Source organism: Merops nubicus, unplaced genomic scaffold (assembly GCF_000691845.1).
Source record: "Merops nubicus isolate BGI_N331 unplaced genomic scaffold, ASM69184v1 scaffold8939, whole genome shotgun sequence".
NCBI classification, from domain to species: Eukaryota; Metazoa; Chordata; class Aves; order Coraciiformes; family Meropidae; genus Merops; species Merops nubicus.
The window spans coordinates 54,033-71,549 of NW_008631647.1; the positions used below are offsets into that span (position 1 = coordinate 54,033).

Below are 17,517 nucleotides of genomic sequence, written 5' to 3' on the forward strand. Positions count from 1 at the left end.
CCCGGCAGCTGGCCCAAACCCCTGCCAGCACAGCAGGCAGGGGAGCTGCCTGGCTGCACCAAGCCCAGTTTGCAAGGGCTGGTTACGAGAACTGGGATGCTTCCAGCACGTGTAGCCCCTGAAGAAACGCAGCAACCCTTTGATGCCTGAGCTCAAGCCCTTCCCAGGTATGACTAGCATGACTGTCCTCCTGCTAGGAAGCCCCGTGGGAAGTCACGCGGCTGGGCCCAGCCAGGGGGATAGGCACGCAGTAGACGCAGTGCAGGGGGGCAGAGGTACAGGCAGGCCCGTGGTGGCACCCAGCCGTGTGTGCCCCTTCCCTCCCTCCTGCGCTGCCCCAGGGTACCTCCGGGTGAAAAGCGTGGCACGTATCTGGCCTCCGCCGCAGCTTCTGGGACCGCATCCGCTCGCACTTCACCGAGGCATTATGTGCAGGGCTGGTAAGGACAATGGCAGCAGCAGGCAGGGAAAAGGAGGGTGGGCACTGCACAGACCCACAGGGCCCTGGCACAAGCTGTCTAGGTGTAATTGCCCAGCCTTGGAGACACAGCAAGGAGGGCAGGGGACAGGCAGGTCTCCCTATATGGGCTGGACACATCTCTGAGTGCTATACGGCAGCAATGAGTGATGGGCAGCTGAAAGTGGCCAAAAAGCATACAGAAGGCTCAGTTTCGTGGTGACAAGCTGCTCCACGTCATCGCCCCAACAAGGAGCAAATGATGAGGACTCAGCAGAGATAAGTTATGGAAGCACCTGGGAGCAATGTTGGAGACCCAGCTGAGCTTCACCCACCTCACCACCAACCCTTTCTTCTGGCCTGTCCCACCCTCACTCTTGTACAGTGCATCTGACAGCCTGGCTGGTGGAGGATGACTTCCTCTTGGAGAGCTGTAAGGTGGAACACTCCTCTCCACTGCACTCCTACCTGCTCAACACCTCTCTCCCTATCTGTCCCACAAGTCAGGCCATGCGCTCCACCCCTTGGCAATTGCCCCCGAAACATGTTTTCCACCCTAACAAACACAGAGATGAAAGGGTCTGTGAAGCCATGTGTCACATGAAAGGATATATTTGACCTCTTTTGCATCCATCAGGACAGGTGGGAAGACACTGCAGTCACAGGAAGCATCTGTGACAAGGAGCAGCAGGTTACTGCTGGTGATCTGCTGTGCCACAAACATCCTGCAAGAGAAGAGCAGGTGAGAGAAAGCTCATTGTTCCTGCTGCAGTGCCAGGGCAGCAGCCCCGGCATCACCTGGCCCCTAGCAAAGAAATCCAAAGAAAACAGAGATCATCGGTAAGGGGGTGTCAGCAGAAAGCAGGAGAGACGCAGTGAGCAGCCACATGCACGGAGATGTGGCATCAGCACACCTTTTGGGCCTTGGGAAGCTCTGAACTGACTCAGATGTACAACTTCACGCTAAGCACAGAAGGCAAAATCAAACCCAAACCCCAACCAACCAACAACCAAAGCCCAACCCAAGCCACCCCCAGGTGGGGCAGCATGTCAGAGCAGATGACACCTGAGAAGGCCTGGTTTCATCTGGAGGTCTGCCCACTCAACATCTGCTTATGGTAGTCACGTGGTCCCACAAGGCGTGGAGTTTTGCCAGATTTCGTGCTACTGGAGTAAGAACTGGAGCCTCCCAGGAGCAGGTGGAGCTGTCCCTGCTGCTGCCTGGTGCCGCCACGGGCACCGGGCGGCCCTGCAGGGAGCCGGGACTAGAGACGCAGGTTTGTGAGGAGGTGCCCACCGCACCGACCCTCCCACCTGCCCTGGAGCACCACCCCTCTCCCTGGCTGCTCACCACCTAACCCTTCTCCTTCCTGGAGCCCCCGGGGAATCCTGTGTTCACCTTTAGAGGTGTTTGACATCCCACACAGCAGCGCCACCATTTCATTACTATTCCTGGCTGGCGACTGCTTCAGGAGCGGTGACAAGCAGGTTGTAACACACGGGAAGATGTAGTAACCAGGGCAGAGGTGCCCCAGGCACCAACCCACAAGCCAACTCTTTGCACCCCGTGTACCCCTGGGTCCGGAGGCTTCAGCTGTGCCTGGAACTACGAAGGAACCGAGCAGGACACAGCAGCTGCTGCTGCTGGCCCTGGCAAGGAGCTGCCTCCAGCCCAGGCTGTGCTGGCAGTGGAGATCTGTATAGCAACATCTAACACACAAACAGGTCGGTTTGGGGCACTCGGCTCCTCTGCCCAGAGCTTGCTGCACCCACACAATGCCTTCTTGTCCCCACATCTGCAATCTCTTCTAAAACAATGGCTGGCAAGGCTTGGTTCTCCTAAAGCCCTGCTGAGGAGCGCAGGCTGTTTTCCTAACCTTTAAATCTTTCCTGCAGTTGATCCAAGACTGAAGTCAGACTAGGTAGGATTGGTTCGTTTGTTTGGGTTTTTTTTTTTTTTTTTTTAAAGAGAGATTCCAGTCAGATCTGTTTGGACGCCGCATGTTAGGAAAAGCTGGACCAGTGGAAATTCATCTTTCTGTCACCTTCTCGCACTTCCCGCACGTGATCGCTGATGGCGCTGTGCAGCCACTGCGAACAGCCTCTTTTCACAATGACTGTTCTGTTTTTTTGGACTGTTCATTCAATGAAAACGGAAAATAAAAAAGTGGACCCATGTTTTCATTTCTTTCAGTTTAACACTTCCTTTTTTCTCCCCTCCCTGCCTTTTTTTTTTTTTTCAGTAGAAAAACAGAAAAGAGGGAAAATGAAAAAAGGAAAAGGAAAGCCAAAGGCATTGCAGAAAGGAAAATTTTCTAAGGAGAAACTGCCCAGAAACATGAAAAAAACAGAAAAAGCTCCTTTCTGAAATATGTGGACTGGAAAGATAGATACATATTTAAATATTAATGTATGTGTATATATATATATATGTATGGTTGGTTTTTTTTTTTTTTTTTTTTTTATGGTTTTTTTTGTTTTTTTGTTTTTAATGCTCTTTCCCTTGTTCTACAGCCACCCCTCTGCTTATTAACAGATGTTTTAATTTTTTTTCTCTTTTATCAAGGAGCAGTAACTCCATCACTTCACCTCTTCCTTGCCCATTCCTTAGCTCTGCTCTGCAGCCAGGGCTGCAGATGTGGCTGTGGCCACGCCAGGGGCACAGCAGCAGGCAATTCTTCTGCGGTTGCTGTTGTCAGTGACGAGCCGTCCCGACCCTGGGGAGAGGTGGGATGGAAGGAGGGCAGCTGCGATTCTGCAGTTCTTACTTTTGGCAATCTCCGCACTCGATCAGCCCGTTGGTCTCCTTGATGGCCGGCTCGTAGACGAAAACGGGGTACTGGGTGTCGCAGGGCTGCAGGGTGTCGTGCTTCTTGTGCTTGTGAGCTGCAGGGGTGAGGAGACAGGGTGAGAAGTGAAGGGGGAGCAGCGGGCAGGAGCGGTTTGCACTGCGGTGGGAGCATGTGAGGCTGGCGATGTAGGTTGGAGGAGAAGCCCTGCGTGTATCCCCTCCACGACAGTGGCCAAGAGCAGGTTCCTACCAGAGAAAGGGAAGAAGATGCTGCAGGAAGCAGCCAGGCAGTGAGCCCTGTTCCCACTAGGTGGTGTGGGAAAACCGGCCTATGTGAGGAGTGTGCCCAATATTCCCACTCGCCTTCCCCAGGCAAGCCTGGAGCCTGCCCTGACCATGCTGCAGCGCTAGGGACCACCGCAGCCAGTTAGGCAGGGGCGTTTGAGCATTGGTACCACTATGGTCAAAGGAGGAGGGGTCTGCCCAACCCACAGCATGAATAAAGTCCCTCCTGCCTAACCCAGCCCTGCTCCATACACTTTTTTAAATATTCAAAGCTACAACTGGGCTGGTCCTCGGTGTCTGTGCTGAGGGATCTGCCCCTCCGGGGTCTGTGTGTGTCCTGCTGGGGTTCTTCAGCAACTGCTGATACTTCCTGAGCCCTCTGCTGTTTCAGAGTGAGCCCACAGCAGGCAAGTTGAGGGAATGAGTACATGTCACATTGAAAAGAAAACATTGCCAGCAAGCAGAGCTGGCCTGAGACCACAGAGCAGTAGATGGCAGCTCTCGAGGCCCAGCAGAGACCCAGCTCATGTGCAGCACTGGCTCCTGGAGGGAGCCATCCACTGCAGAGGCAGGGAGCAGCTGCTCCATCCCTCATCAGTCACTCTCTGTGGGACTCCCAAACTAATTTGGGGATGAGGGGGAGCTGATCCGCCTTACTGAGTCTCCCTTGAGAAGCAAGGGCATCCATTCTAGGAGTTCAGCAAAGTCTGCCTTGCCTGAATCTACTGCCTTGGGCTCTTCTGACAATTATTTTCTGCAGCTGGAGGTAGCAAAGCCAGCTCCTGCCTCTGTAAGACACAGGGGAATGTCACCGATGGAAATGCGAGGCTTTGTTGCTAGGGCAGAGGGGGTTGCAGCTCAGACAACAAGTACAAGAAATGGTTTCTACATCAGCTTTGGGTCTCAGCACAGAAGGCTCCCTCTGCAGTCCTCCACCTACGCAGTGGGGGGGTGGGAGGGTTGGGGGGGGGGCAGAAAAAAGAGTGTCCTTCTGATGTGGAGGACAACCAGCTTATCCCTTGCAGCAGCAGCACTGGAGATCTACAGAAAAAATGCAGCAACATCGGCTTTAATCAGGAAATGTATGGTAAAAAGGCACCAAGAGGGCATCCATGATTCTGATGAGTAATTTGCATCACTATGAGACCCTCCTGGAGAGCTCTGTCTCCTCTCCCAAGGCACTGCTGGAGCACTCAGAAAGAGGCAGGCACCACCCGGCAGAGCTTGCCCTCTGAGCAACGTGAATTACAGGAGAGAGAGAAAAGCTGGATGATTTTCTCTGATTTTCCTCTCCACTATGGCAATCCAGTGCCACAAGATGTCCATTAAGATCCAGGATCTGCAGCCCAGTCTCCCCTGCAATGCCCTCCTCAGGTGAATATTATGGGTACTCAAACACCTCCCTGCAGTACCCAGTCTGCAGTAGCTGTGCCTTCTGCTGTTCTTCTGAACTCTCAAAAAATGTCAGTCACAAGGCAGCCTCCTACTTAAACCCTCCCAGGCTGTGGGATCCAACTCTTGGTATCACAGTTAGGTTCATTTTGCACTGATCCAAAAGCACAGAGGGCTTGCACCATGATGCCTTGTTCTGGGTTCATCCTGGATCCACCCTAAATTACTCAACTTAACTTGTTGTTTCGGGGTGCAGCAGCAACTCTGCCTCCAGCCAGGAGCTGCCTGGCTGTGCTCTGTCACCATTCGCTGTCCCTCTGTGCAAGCCCCATACTGCAGGAGCATGGGAACACTCCCCTTTTTGCTAATGGAGGACACCTCTGACTAGTACCTGTCACTGAGGCAAACTGTTCTGAGGACATCCAGGATGAGCAGTAGAAGACCCTGTTACCGAGGTGAATTTGAAAGGCTTAGATGGTTCTGATGAAACACACAGAATATCTGTGTTCATGCTCTAAGGAGAGAAGCTCCAAATGCTTTCTAGCTCAGAGCAGCTCGCTGCTAACTGTGTTCTGGCCAGTGAAGTCTCTGATAGACTAAAGGAGTGTGAGGAACTGAGCGGGAGCCTTTTCCTTCAGCCTTAATTCACTGTACTAGTGTCTGGGAAAACAGTTCCAAACCCTGAAAGAGGTGGCCAGGCTAACATAGCCTGGGCCAGGGACAGACCTTCTTAGGGACATGTTTATAGCAAGACCACGCGTTGGTCCCTCAGCCACAGACAAACAACGTCCCACTGTTTTACCCCTGGATTTGCAGCCCTGAGTAACCGGGGCTGTCCCTGCTGCGCAGCTGTGGGTGATGGACTGTGCCGGTTCTTGCTCAGAAGAACAGCTGTGATGACCACAGAGGTGACCTGATAAGGCTGGGGCACAACTGCTTGTGATAATTTAGTGTATTGCTCATGTCAGGAGTGGCAAAGGGTCCTGAACATAGCAGAGGCATCATCCAGGTCCTCATTTTTCCCCGAATCCGGGTAAAGAATGACATCCCTCACTAGCTCCAGCTTCCTGATGTCCTGTCATCAAAGTGGATGGAGTCCAAGCAGTATAAAAAACAGTGGTGTGAAGGACGGGGTGCAGGGAGGGGGTGAATGAGACCATTGGCTCTGAAAACATGGGATGGCAGGAGATTTGAGGCCTCCCAGCTTCAGCCAATGTTGACTCAGGCCTGTCATGCTGGACTTGGTGGGTTTGGAGAACTGGGCCTCAAGGGGAAAGTCAACTAAGGAGACTGCATGATCTGCACCCAGGCTAACCCTGGCACTGCCTGCTGGGCTGACCTCAGTGCCCACCTCAGCGCTGGGCACAGGACTAGCGAGGTGATGCTTCAGCAGTAATCCTGGGCCAAACTACGCCGTGGTGGCACTCCCAGGAGCAGCCTCTGCATCTGGAGGCAAGCAGTGGGGAGTGCACCAGGCTTAGTGCCTTCGGGAGCCCTTTTGCTGCTGGTAGTATGGGCAAAGTCACTCACAGAGGCTGGATTCCTGTTTGAGTTTTCCACAACTCTCTGCAATTCAACGTGCTCGGGGTTAACTTCATCCCGTGCACCAAGCCGTATTTTTAAACTCTGCTAAATTGGCACAAGTCCCCTGCACAGACCATCTTAAATTAGTTTCTTGGCACAGGCTAAATGAAAAGAAGCCACTTTAAAGTCTCCTAACTTCTGCACAGAGACAAGGCCTATGACAGAGATTATGTTTAAGTCTACTTCCACTTAATTTGCTTGGAAGCAATGCAGCTGCAGCAGTCTTGAGAAGTTCAGAGAAGCCCAGCAGCATGTACATCCTCAGCACAACGCTTGGGCTGAGCCTCTGCACGCACATGCTGGACATCAAAACGTTATCAGCACCCTGAGAGTCTGGTGGTCAGGGATTAGTAAACAGTCAGAAGAGCTGATAACAAATTGCAAATTTTATAGCAAAGAGTGAGTTAATTGCAGGCTGTCCCTGCTACCATCTGCACTTCCAGAACGACTTTGTCAGACATTTGGCAACCAACGCTTGTAAGCAGCAAAGGCAGCTGCCCTGCCTTGTTATGAACTGTACAGCCCAGATTGTGAACTCTTGCCCACCAGCATAAATCATGCACCCAAGTCAGTGGATTTACTCTGGGACACGAGACAAAATCTGCCACTTAGTTACGAATACAAAACACAGAATTTAATCAATTATCATGTAAAATATCCTCTATGTACATCACCTTGCAGTCAAAAGAAACCTGTGAGCTACAGATTTCTAGAAATAGCCCTTTCCAGGCTGCATGCCTTGGCTGAGAGTATTTTTGGCTTAATTAAAAGCTTTCAAACCTGAGGTGATGGCCATAAAAGCAGAAACCCTTACAAACACAGAGAGGAATGAGATGCTGAGAGCAGTGAAAAATCTGTGGAAGTAAACATGTCTTCTCACCACCTCTGAAAAGCAGATTTGCATGATGAGTGCAGTCTGAATATATCATGCCCATATTCCAACAGCAGGTCTCGCCTTCCCAGAAAGCAAGAGAACTTTGGAAACAGAAATAGGCTGAGCTCTGTAGACTCAGAGATGCACAGTCAGGCAAGGGTGAGCATTAGATCCCCAACTGTTAATTCCTCTGCACATATCTCTGAATAAATGTGTGCTTAATGTCTCTCTCACAAAATGCCCCTTCTCTTCACAGTTTTTGCATACACCAGCCTTGGCAAGCAGTCAAGAATATGTTAACATCTCTGGCAAAAATCTACAGCCCCTCTTAACAACATGTGCAACCCATTTCTTCCAGCCCCAGTAGGGTCCTTCCACCCCACTACTCCCCCCAGTAAATGGACACTCATTTGTTTTCATCCATAGATACCCTCTCCTTCTCCTCCTCTTCTTCATACAGTAAGGCACATTCCAACTGTCTCTATTTCTCTATCTCTGTCTCGCACATACGTCTTGCTGGACAGAGAGCAAACTGGTAAATACAAGCTAGATACAGAAGCAGGGAGATACGAACACAGTCACAGTCTGGGCTCTGTCTTGGAGGGCTTTCTAACTTGCTTGTAGGTGCGGATTTATGAGCTAGAGCATATACTTATCAGTCGAACTGCTTGAAAATAGTTCTGCATTATCCTTGGAGGTGGGCTGGGATTCATCAGAAGAAGTTAAGCCATGGGGTGTGGAAAAGGAGATTTAAATTGCCTCTTAATAACTGAAGTCTATGAGACCTGTATAGTCTTTCCTGCAAGAAGGCACAGGCTGCTCTTTGGTTTTGGCATAACAACTGAAGAGAACAGGGCAGCTTGGAAACAAAAGTAAAGGACGTGCCATGGTACATAGGCTACGGGCCCGTCCATGCTACAGTAGTGAGTGATGGTGTTGTCTATGCCCACGGGCACCGAGGAAGATGGTGTGCCCCTTCTTTCATTTGCTTCTCAGTGACAGACCTTCAGTCACCAGCTCAAACAGTGACATGAGCAACAGCATCGCTTGCTTCTTTCAGTGCAGGGCATTAAGGCCAGGCACTGCCTCGTCCCTGTCACACCCTTCTGTAAGTTCCACATTGTCCAAAAGGTGGAAGAAAGCCCTTCCTAGCCTGAGATTTCCAGCTAAATCCTCCTCTTTTTGCTGTTAAGTGGTTCTACTTACAGTGATGGAAGACAGCCTTGGCTGGAAAAGTCGCATGGCACACACAGACACATCGTGAAGATGGAGCCACGTAACAGTTTCACACGATGGCAGCGCAATGAAGAGATGAATTTGCACACAGCAGTCGTGGCGGTGACACAGGGAGAGAGATGAAGAAAGCACAAAAGGGAATGGTGATGAGCAGGGCAGCAGTGAGAACCACCTCCCTTTTTCCTCACATCTCCTCAAGCAAAGACTGAATCAAATTGCAGCCATTTACCATCCACTGCAGCTCCTTGCCGTGGATGGTAAATGCCAGGCTGGTTTGTCATCCAGAAAGAGCAGTCCCTCCTGCACTGCCACAAGTACTGCACTTGCTTATCTGACTTGTCCTCACTGGTTTTGCATGGGGCCACTCCCATTATCCTGATGTGCGTTAAGCAGCAGCCGGGGCCCCGCAGAGGATAGTGGATAGCTGCAACTTCTACTCCTGTCTCTGGTGATGCTCTTTGGAGGAGATGAGTGGGACCTAAACAGTACTCAGACATTGGGCTGGTTCTCTGACTAGGAGGAAATTTTGCTTCCTAAAAATGACTGTTTCCCCATTACACCAGGAGAGTTCAGTGCAGAAGACTCGGCCTCACAGTTAGCAGGGAAGGTACCACTGTCTCCACTAAAAGCACTAGAAGTGCTGAATAATTAGCGAGGATGTAATGAATGCGCCTACATGGCTGTGCAGAGCACTCCTCACCTTTCCTTCGGGTCACTTGATGCCCATTAACATCCCCACTGCCTGCAGCGCTATGAATGGACCCACTGGGACTCCCGGAATATTTTTTGCCGGTAGCACTGTAGCTGCAGGGCAGGTCACTGGATTTCAGCCCAGATGTACCCCTCTGCTGCACTCAGCTGCAGTGCAATACCACGTGCCATCAACCTCTCTCTTCCAGAGAGGGTCCAGTGGGCAAGTGAAGACCCTCAATGTGTTACAGGTTTGTGGCTAGCTTCCTGGGACCCCGGCAAGGCTCTGGAGAGCCTGCTGCTCAGTCCTGCTCTGTCCTGTCCTGTAGGCCACTCTCAGGAAAGACTGGAAGGGAGTCTTTCCAACTGAAGGGGTTTGCAGCTGACGGCCTCTTTCATCCCACTGCATGTAGGGTGGGGGTCCTCAGAAAGAAGAGTCTCCCCCCCGGGCTGGCAGTTACCCTCAGGAGAGCAAGCAGCATACTCTGAGCTGCACACACCTCACCCTGACTGCACTGGTGTTGTAGCAGCTTGAAACGGGGGTGGACACAGAGAGAGACGGGGTGGTGGTGGGACCTGGAAGCTGGTTCCAGTGTCTGTGGAGGAAGAGGTGGCAAGGCAGATGGTGGGATCCTTGCACGAGGCCAGGCTTCCCCATACAGCTTCTTCTGCCACCAGGGGCTGTAATGTTCACGTGCTCTGGGGCAGCTGGACTCTTGTGTACTCACCATCTGCCAAGTTGTCTGAGTGCCAGAAGCTACTCATGTTAAACTCCAAAAGGAAGCTGTCAAAAGAGCAAGAACAGAGGATGCTTTTTCAGCAGCCTGGAAGGATGCAGGTGTCAGGGAGATGGCCCCGTCGCCCAGTGAGTATCAGTTCTAAAATGTTTACTATGAATTTACTGGCACTGGAAGCCTGAGATTTTTTTTCTCTTCACATGATAGAGTGTAGCTCTGTGTCATGGGATCTGTACTGTGGAATATGTGAACGGGCTTTGTCCTGAAGTACATACTGTGCAGGGGCCCCACCAGTGAAGGAAGGAATGAGTACAGCAGCACCTGAGGCTCAGAGGGGATTCAGTCACTATGAGACCCACCTGAAGAGCAGGGATGGATGGCCAACAGAGAGCCTGTACTCTGGCTACTCAGAGGTAGCTGCATGCCATCTCAAATTATTCTGTACCAATATGCTCAAGTTGACAGAGCTGAATCTTTTCCATGCCTCCCCTTTTGCATACCTAGCAAGATGAGCAATGACACGGTCATCCTAATTTGAGCTTGAACTCTGATTCTGCCTAGCAGTTTGAGGTGAGCCCGAATCCAGAGCTTGATTCAAGGCCTCCCCTCTCTCCTCCTTCGCCTGTCACTCTGACCTGAGCTCCCTGTCTTCCTTCCTTCAGCCTTTGCCCCAGTGAAACGAAGGTGTGCGTGCACTCATCACGGGCAAAGGAGACAGGCAAGAGGACTCGGCATCAAGGATCTGCATGGGGCCCCTGGAGACCCGAGTTCTATTTCTGACTCCACCACTTTGTACTGAGTGACTTCAGGTAAATCCCAGACCCAGGCCTCTGCCTCTCAAAATGGGAATAGTAATAGCTTTCTGTGTCCCTGGAGCAAGGTGCTGAGCTGAATGTCAGGAGAAGGCTGAGAGCGATGCCCTACACAGGGGCCGCCGCTTGCAGCTTTCTTGGCTCTCACCCCCATTGGTCTGAGCCTCCCAAACACCCCCATCTTTCGGTACTCACATGAGGAATTCACTTATCAGCCATTTCACCGCAGCTAGAAAGGCATAAATTGGCTGGAGAACAAAAGAAGAAATGAGAAATACCATAAAGGCCTGGTCAGAGAGTTTATAATTGTTATACAGGACCCCACGTTTCAGAGCAGTTCCCTCCACTGATCAGAGCTCTTGAAGACAGGCTGGAAATTCAAGGTCTGGGCATCACTGGAAAATATTCAAAATACATCAAAAGCCAGCAGAGCTGCCTTGCTACTAAGAATATCTTCTCACCCCCTTCCCATCAGGGTCAGGGAGTTTATCACAAATGTATGAAGGACTTTGAAGATGTAATTGCTTGATGATTTCTCTCCAGTATGGACGACCTTGAGAGCTCAGAGCAGGAGAGAAACACAGCTAAATGGGACACCACCAGTTTACGATGCTTTTATGTTCTGATGGCAAGAGGTGTTTCTGGGACAAGTGACAGCATTGCTTAGGATTTAGTATTATCTGCCATTGATTGATTATGCTTAACTGTGCTTTCATCCAGCTTTTCCTCAAGATGGCATGACTCCTATCATCTTCCTGCTTTTCAGCTACAAATTGGAAATCCAGCATTGTCCCAGGGACAATTCATCTGCTGAGGATCCTGCTGCTTCTTTTCTTCATGGTAACCATGTCTAATTTTCATCTCTCCTTCTCATAATCACGCCTGTCTCCTCAAACCCAAAACAGATGCAGCATCGCACGACACAAGATAATGTTCTGTTACAGCCAGCTGACTTATCTTTGGCCAAAATAAGTCAGAAAATAGTAAAATATGTAGATGTTTGGTAATTTGACTGATTTTTATGTATGTATATGAAAAATTGGCTTTTCTTGATTTCTTCTTTTTCAAGACTTTTTCTAGGAGGGGAAAAGGAGAGATGGAAGCTGGATGCTCACCTTTTTATCCTTTTCCAAATTCACCTCGTTTTTGGCAGCTCATATTTTGTGACATTTCTTCCAGTAGTCAGAACTGGAGGATATTATCAAGCAAATATTTTCACTACAGTTACAATATTTTATCTAGCCAGCTTAAGTATAGCCACTGAAAAAAGGATGTATTTTTCAAAATAGATCACATTATTAAAAAATAATAATTTGTTGAAAATTCTTTTACTGGAAAAAAATCACAACATCACACTGTAAGAAGTACTTCCAGCACACTACATTTTAAAGTATCAAACCAATCATAACAGTAGTAAACACATCCCTGTTTAGGGCTGTTTCACCTAGTTTGAAGTGTCCTGAGAGTTGAGTAATTACTTAGTTCTGCCTGTTCGAGGCCAGGTTAGGAAGATAGAGAGGGATTACATTATTAGCTCGTATCAGCCTAAAGAGAGGTTGCATTTGGGTACTGGAAAACTATTCACTCTGATAGTTTGTTACCTGGGCTATCAGCATTTTTTGGCAGCTTTAACCCCTCTTTCTGTTGCTCCAGTCCCACTGACGCTTCCCTGAAGGGCTGACGGCTTTCTCCCAGGTGCTCTGTTCCCTAGCAGTGCAACTGTCCTTTTTGAGCTGCTGAATAAAATAATGCCCTCTAAAAGCTTTTCTGTTCCTTTCAGCTGCTAGCTGGTTCCTTGGATTTTAGGAGAAGCCTGGCATAGTCTAGTTCTTGTTGTCTCCCTGGTCTTCCAATTTTTGGTAAGATCCTATATACCAATAGAGAGAAAGATTGGAAACCGCAGTCAGTGGCCATCACTGCCTCAGCAATCCCCCTTAGGTGAGTCTGGACATTTCCAGGACTTGAAAGCAAACATCTACTAGACTTTTTTGAGAAATGTGCTACATCAAGGTGTTGATGTCCCAGGAGAAAGCCTCTGCAGCCAAGCCCAGAGGGGGCTGCTTGCCGCCAGATACGTACGCTGAGCAGAGGCCGGGCACCGCTGTGGTGGTGGTAGGGTACTTTGCACATTGCTTGATAATCGTACATGGTCACCCTGCAATCAAAACAAAACAAGCAAGCTGTCAAAGCCGAGCCTTCTGGACACACGAGTCAGCTTTTGCTATAAAATTTCCTGTATAGAAGAACTACAGCAGCGGCCTGCTTACATGTTTTTCTGCTGTTTGGCCGGTGCTGGATCTTGCAAAGCAAGAAATACTGGCTCTGGATTAATGTAGCTGTGTCAGAACAAGAGGAAATATGTCCCTAATTTCAGATGGTGAGTAAAGTAAGGTGTGAAGCAGGAGAATTATAATTGTGACCAGCTCAGGTTTCTGTTTTCAAGCCACTGAAACTCTGAGCTCTCTTTTAACATGGGCTGAGGGAGTGGCATGAGGCAAACAGGTATTTTTAGGAGACAGAGAAAAATGTGCTCAGGCAGCTGCAACATCACATCTGGGGGGCTCCTAGACAACTGCTCATAGAAAGGTTTTCCAAGTGGCAGGAGGAACTGAAGCACTTTATACCCAAAATGCCAAGAAGCATCTCCCATAGCATCTTGCCCTGGAAAAGAGAGGAGAAGCTACGTGGAGGTCAGGAGTTACTGTCTCTCTCAGTGCTTTGCAGCAGGTAGAAGAGCAGGAGATGAGGAGAAACAGGGTGTGTGCTGAGGATGGCTGAGTGAGTTAGGGGAGAGGCCAGGTAGCTAAAGGAGTTCTTGTATCAGTATGAGTCAAGTGCATCAGCATGGGCATTCTCCCCAGCTCAAGGGCTTCTTATGGGGACTGGTATGCTCTGTCCCACACGCTGGCTGGGAGAGAATTGCATGGCAGAGATCCCCCACTTACCGCTTGAACATGCCCATGTTTAGCAGCTGGGTCATTACTGAGCCATCCACTGCACCAAAAAATTTTCCAGTCTACAAGAACAAGAAAGGATAAAACCAGAATAAACTATCAACAGTAAAATTTCCACATGTGGCTCCAGCTGATACAGTCTGTTTGGAGACCTACTACATGTAATGAGTGTTTTATAAGAAGGTAACACCAACCTTTGTCTTTTGGCTGGCTGGAAAGCTTGAGGGAGGACTTCCCCCATCACCAGCTGGGCATCCTGCACTGTTCCTACTGTGCTTGGAAATTATTTAGCCCACAGAAGCCCCTGCAGCTTGTGACAGAAAAAGGCAGACTCTCAGGCTGCAGAGATCCAGGCATGTTGGTTCATTGGGAGCCTGGGCTCTTCTGTGGGTTTTTGTGAATCTACATTCTCCAGATCTGAACACCTGAGTCTCTTCCACTTGAGCCTCTCTGCTAGCCCCTGGGCACAGTGGCTTTGGAAACCTCTGCTCTCCTGCTGCCCAAGGTGATCTGGACCACCACGTATAAGAGTGCTGTACAGATTCATTTCGGTGGGAAATGCAATTTTACAACTCACTGCTGGGCAAGTTCTGAGCAGGCAGTGACCCAAACAACACAACACAAACCAGTCCAGCCCTTTAGCTCGTATATTATGCACGGGCAGAGACAGAGCTGTTGCATAAGCTCAGCCCTAGCAAAACTTGCATTTGGCGGGCAACAACCCCCAAATCTCACCTGCATGCCTGGACTAAAAGCAGAGCCTGTGGCCCTCTGGTCCCATTTATGTACTGGAATCAATAACCTCAAATAGAGTCCCAAAACCAAATCTGGGAACCATTGCTTTATAGACTTCTTCAAAGAACCAACAGTTCTGGCTTTCCTGTTTACTGAGAACATGACAAATCTATTGTAAAAATGCTTCATATCTACCAAACCCACTGCTTTGTTTACAAGTAAGTAAATAAAATACTCATAAATAATGAAAGCTCATATATGAGCTGCCCTCCATCTACTTTCCTGGCTCGTGGGTCTTTGACACAGTAAATAGCTCCCATATGTTATGGAAGCATTCATACAGTTTGGGGAGACTTTTTACTTTTCCACTGATAGGCTAGCAGTCATTTGGCATGTATTAGCAGATGACAGATGACTTCATTTATTTGAGTGGGGCATTTCCACTAAAAAAAAAACCCAAAACCCTTAGGCAGATTTACCTAAGATCATATGGCAATCATCTAACAGTAGTGTTACATGGTTATGAGCCTCTTCCCAACAGGCTTTAGTAAGAGAAAGCATTTCACTGTATAAATTGACTGATAACATCAGCTCCCCTTCAAGCATTTTGGCTGTAATTGTCTCAGATATAGTCAAATGTGTCTGAGCACGAACTTTTTTCACCTCCCTCTCTCTGTCAATCTGATTAGGGAGGTGAGGAGGTCAGCTGCTTCCATTTAATACCAGTCTGCGGCCCCAGCAGGAGCTGGAGCAAGGGGATTTATCACAGAGCATGCTGCAGCTGGTGTGGCAAGGGCAGGGGGCTGCTGCAGGACTGCAAAGGGGACCCACCCTGTCCAGGAGTGCTGATGCCTGACCAAATTTCTCCAGGTAGGATGTTGTTCCTATAGGTACAATGATGAGGAGCTATGAGTGTAATTGAGAGTAAGGCCTAGGGAATGCCTTCAGAAAAGCACCAGCAAACAGACATTCAAAGCTCAGTGCTGTTTTAAGTACCCTGTGCAGGCAGTAACACAGGAAACATGGCTTGGCCATGAAAACAAAAGTGGTCCTGCACTGAAGTGACGTTTTGTGAAGCAGGTCTCCTTAGAACCTGCTTCTTCCAGTGACTGGCTGCTGCTCTCCCAGACACCCCTCTGCTGTGTTTCTCCTGACTCCCACCTCTGGGCAGCTTTCCACAGGTCTTTGCAATTTCAGAGGTTCATAACACAAAGCATTGCCTCTGCCATCCCGTGCGACACATCCCTCTGCAGCAGAGAGTGGCCAAGTACACATGCAGGCTATGCACACGTGGGAGATACATCCTGGAGCACACGTATGGCTCAGAAGGTATATCACTGCTCACAGACATCCATGCTGTGCTGGCTCGTCGAGAACGTGCACTTTTGGTACACACAAAAGCTGTAGGCAATCAGGATCTGTCAAATGGGTCAGACTTTGGGTGAGCGGGCAGCCTCCTTGCTGCATAGCTCAAACAAAGCCAGCCCTTGCTGATCCAGAAGCTCTGCCCAGCCCTTGTGGGATCTTGGCCTTTTAGCTACCAGCTCCCTGTCCCTGGAGTGCCAGCTGGGCAGAGCTTGCAGACCTACTCCGCAAGATGCCTTGGGAAGAAAGCAGCAGTCCAAGAAAAAGAGGTTTAGTGAGCGAGGGGACATCTGGAAACAGCAGGTGGAGGAAGCTCAAGACCTGTGATCCGCTGGCAGGGAAAGGCAGCTAAAAACTGCGAGGCAGCCACGGGGCCACGGCTGCAAACCTCAACAGAAAGAGCCCAGAGCAGCCCTGGCTGCAGCAGGGCCTGAGACTGCCACTGACCTGTCCTCTCTCCCCTGCCCTAGACCCACCGGTCCTCTCCCTCACACGCTCCCTTCTCCTGGCTCTGGCTGTTAACGCTTTGCTCTTTCCGCGATGAGTCTGGATGGGAAGATTAGCCCGAATTAAGAGATTACATATTCTTTCCCAAGTAAACCTGCAGAGAGATTCCAACTCGTCACTCATTAAAATCCTGAGTCTTTTTTTCTTCTGGGGTGGCTTCTGGCTGCTGGTAAGCTTCCTGCTGCCTTTAGGCAGAGGTTATTAAAGCTGATCTTCCATCCCAAGGGCAGAGGGGAGCAGAACCTGATCCAGGCTATCCTCACTTCACTCCTGTGTGGAGCCACTCTGTTTTCCAAAGTGGTCACCCAGGGAAGGAGGTGTGGGCAGCAGGCAGACCCAGGCAGGCAGCGTGCTGAGCACACCTTAAAGGGACTGCAGGCCCAGGGGAGTGAACGGAGAGATGGGGCAAGCATCTCAGAGCTCCAGGAGTGGGTCTCTGGCACCATCCGTTTGCTCAGGGGCTGTAAGGACACAGGCACTTCAGCACCTCTCTGCTGTTCTTAGCTAGCACTTTGCCCTGGGAAGCAGGCATTTTGGACAGGAAAGCTGCTCATCTGCCTTCCCTGGGTGAAGTGGGGATGCATGTGGGGCTCTGCCTGTGCCGGAGCTGCCGCAGCTGGCAGGGCTCACTGGGGCAGACAGCTGGCCCAGGCACCCTCACTCCTTTGGCACGCGAGGAGCTCTCCACCGTCTCCGCTGGGGGGGCAGAACACGCAGCGTGTGGGCAGGCTGCACTTCTCCCCACTGCTGGGCTGACACACTGACCCAGGCAGCCAAGCATCTCTTTCTGGTCCTGATGTCTGCCATGAGGCAAGGAGGGAGGGAGTGAACTAGCTGACTTCTCTAGAAAGGCAAAATACCTACAAAAATCCAGGTATGGGATTTTTTTTTTGGCATTCTGTTAAAGGATGCACTAAGGGAAGAGTGTGGATGAGGCAGGGAAGGCGACGTAGCAGCAAACAGAGTTAATGCTACTGCTATCTTGAATTCTCTGTAGGTTTTAACAATGTGGACACTCATGATGCCACTGAGAAATAAAAGCAATAGCACAGTAACTGTAACAAGATAAAGAAATCAGAAGAAAAGTAGTGGTGAACT

At 49.9% G+C, this 17,517-nt stretch overlaps 1 protein-coding gene across 1 annotated transcript in view; it reads right to left on the minus strand.

Moving 5' to 3' along the window:
* The window catches only part of LOC103779996 (voltage-dependent calcium channel subunit alpha-2/delta-4-like), a 13,460-nt gene extending 454 nt beyond the window's left edge, over positions 1–13,006 (minus strand). The window contains exons 1-7 of the mRNA XM_008947644.1: positions 12,938–13,006; positions 11,054–11,106; positions 10,038–10,093; positions 8,590–8,610; positions 3,226–3,343; positions 1,070–1,182; positions 347–429 (exon numbers count right to left, since the gene is read on the minus strand). Coding sequence (XP_008945892.1) covers positions 347–429; positions 1,070–1,182; positions 3,226–3,343; positions 8,590–8,610; positions 10,038–10,093; positions 11,054–11,106; positions 12,938–13,006 — 513 coding nt within the window. The remainder of the gene's footprint in view (positions 1–346; positions 430–1,069; positions 1,183–3,225; positions 3,344–8,589; positions 8,611–10,037; positions 10,094–11,053; positions 11,107–12,937) is intronic.
* Between the last annotated feature and the right edge of the window lie 4,511 nt (positions 13,007–17,517).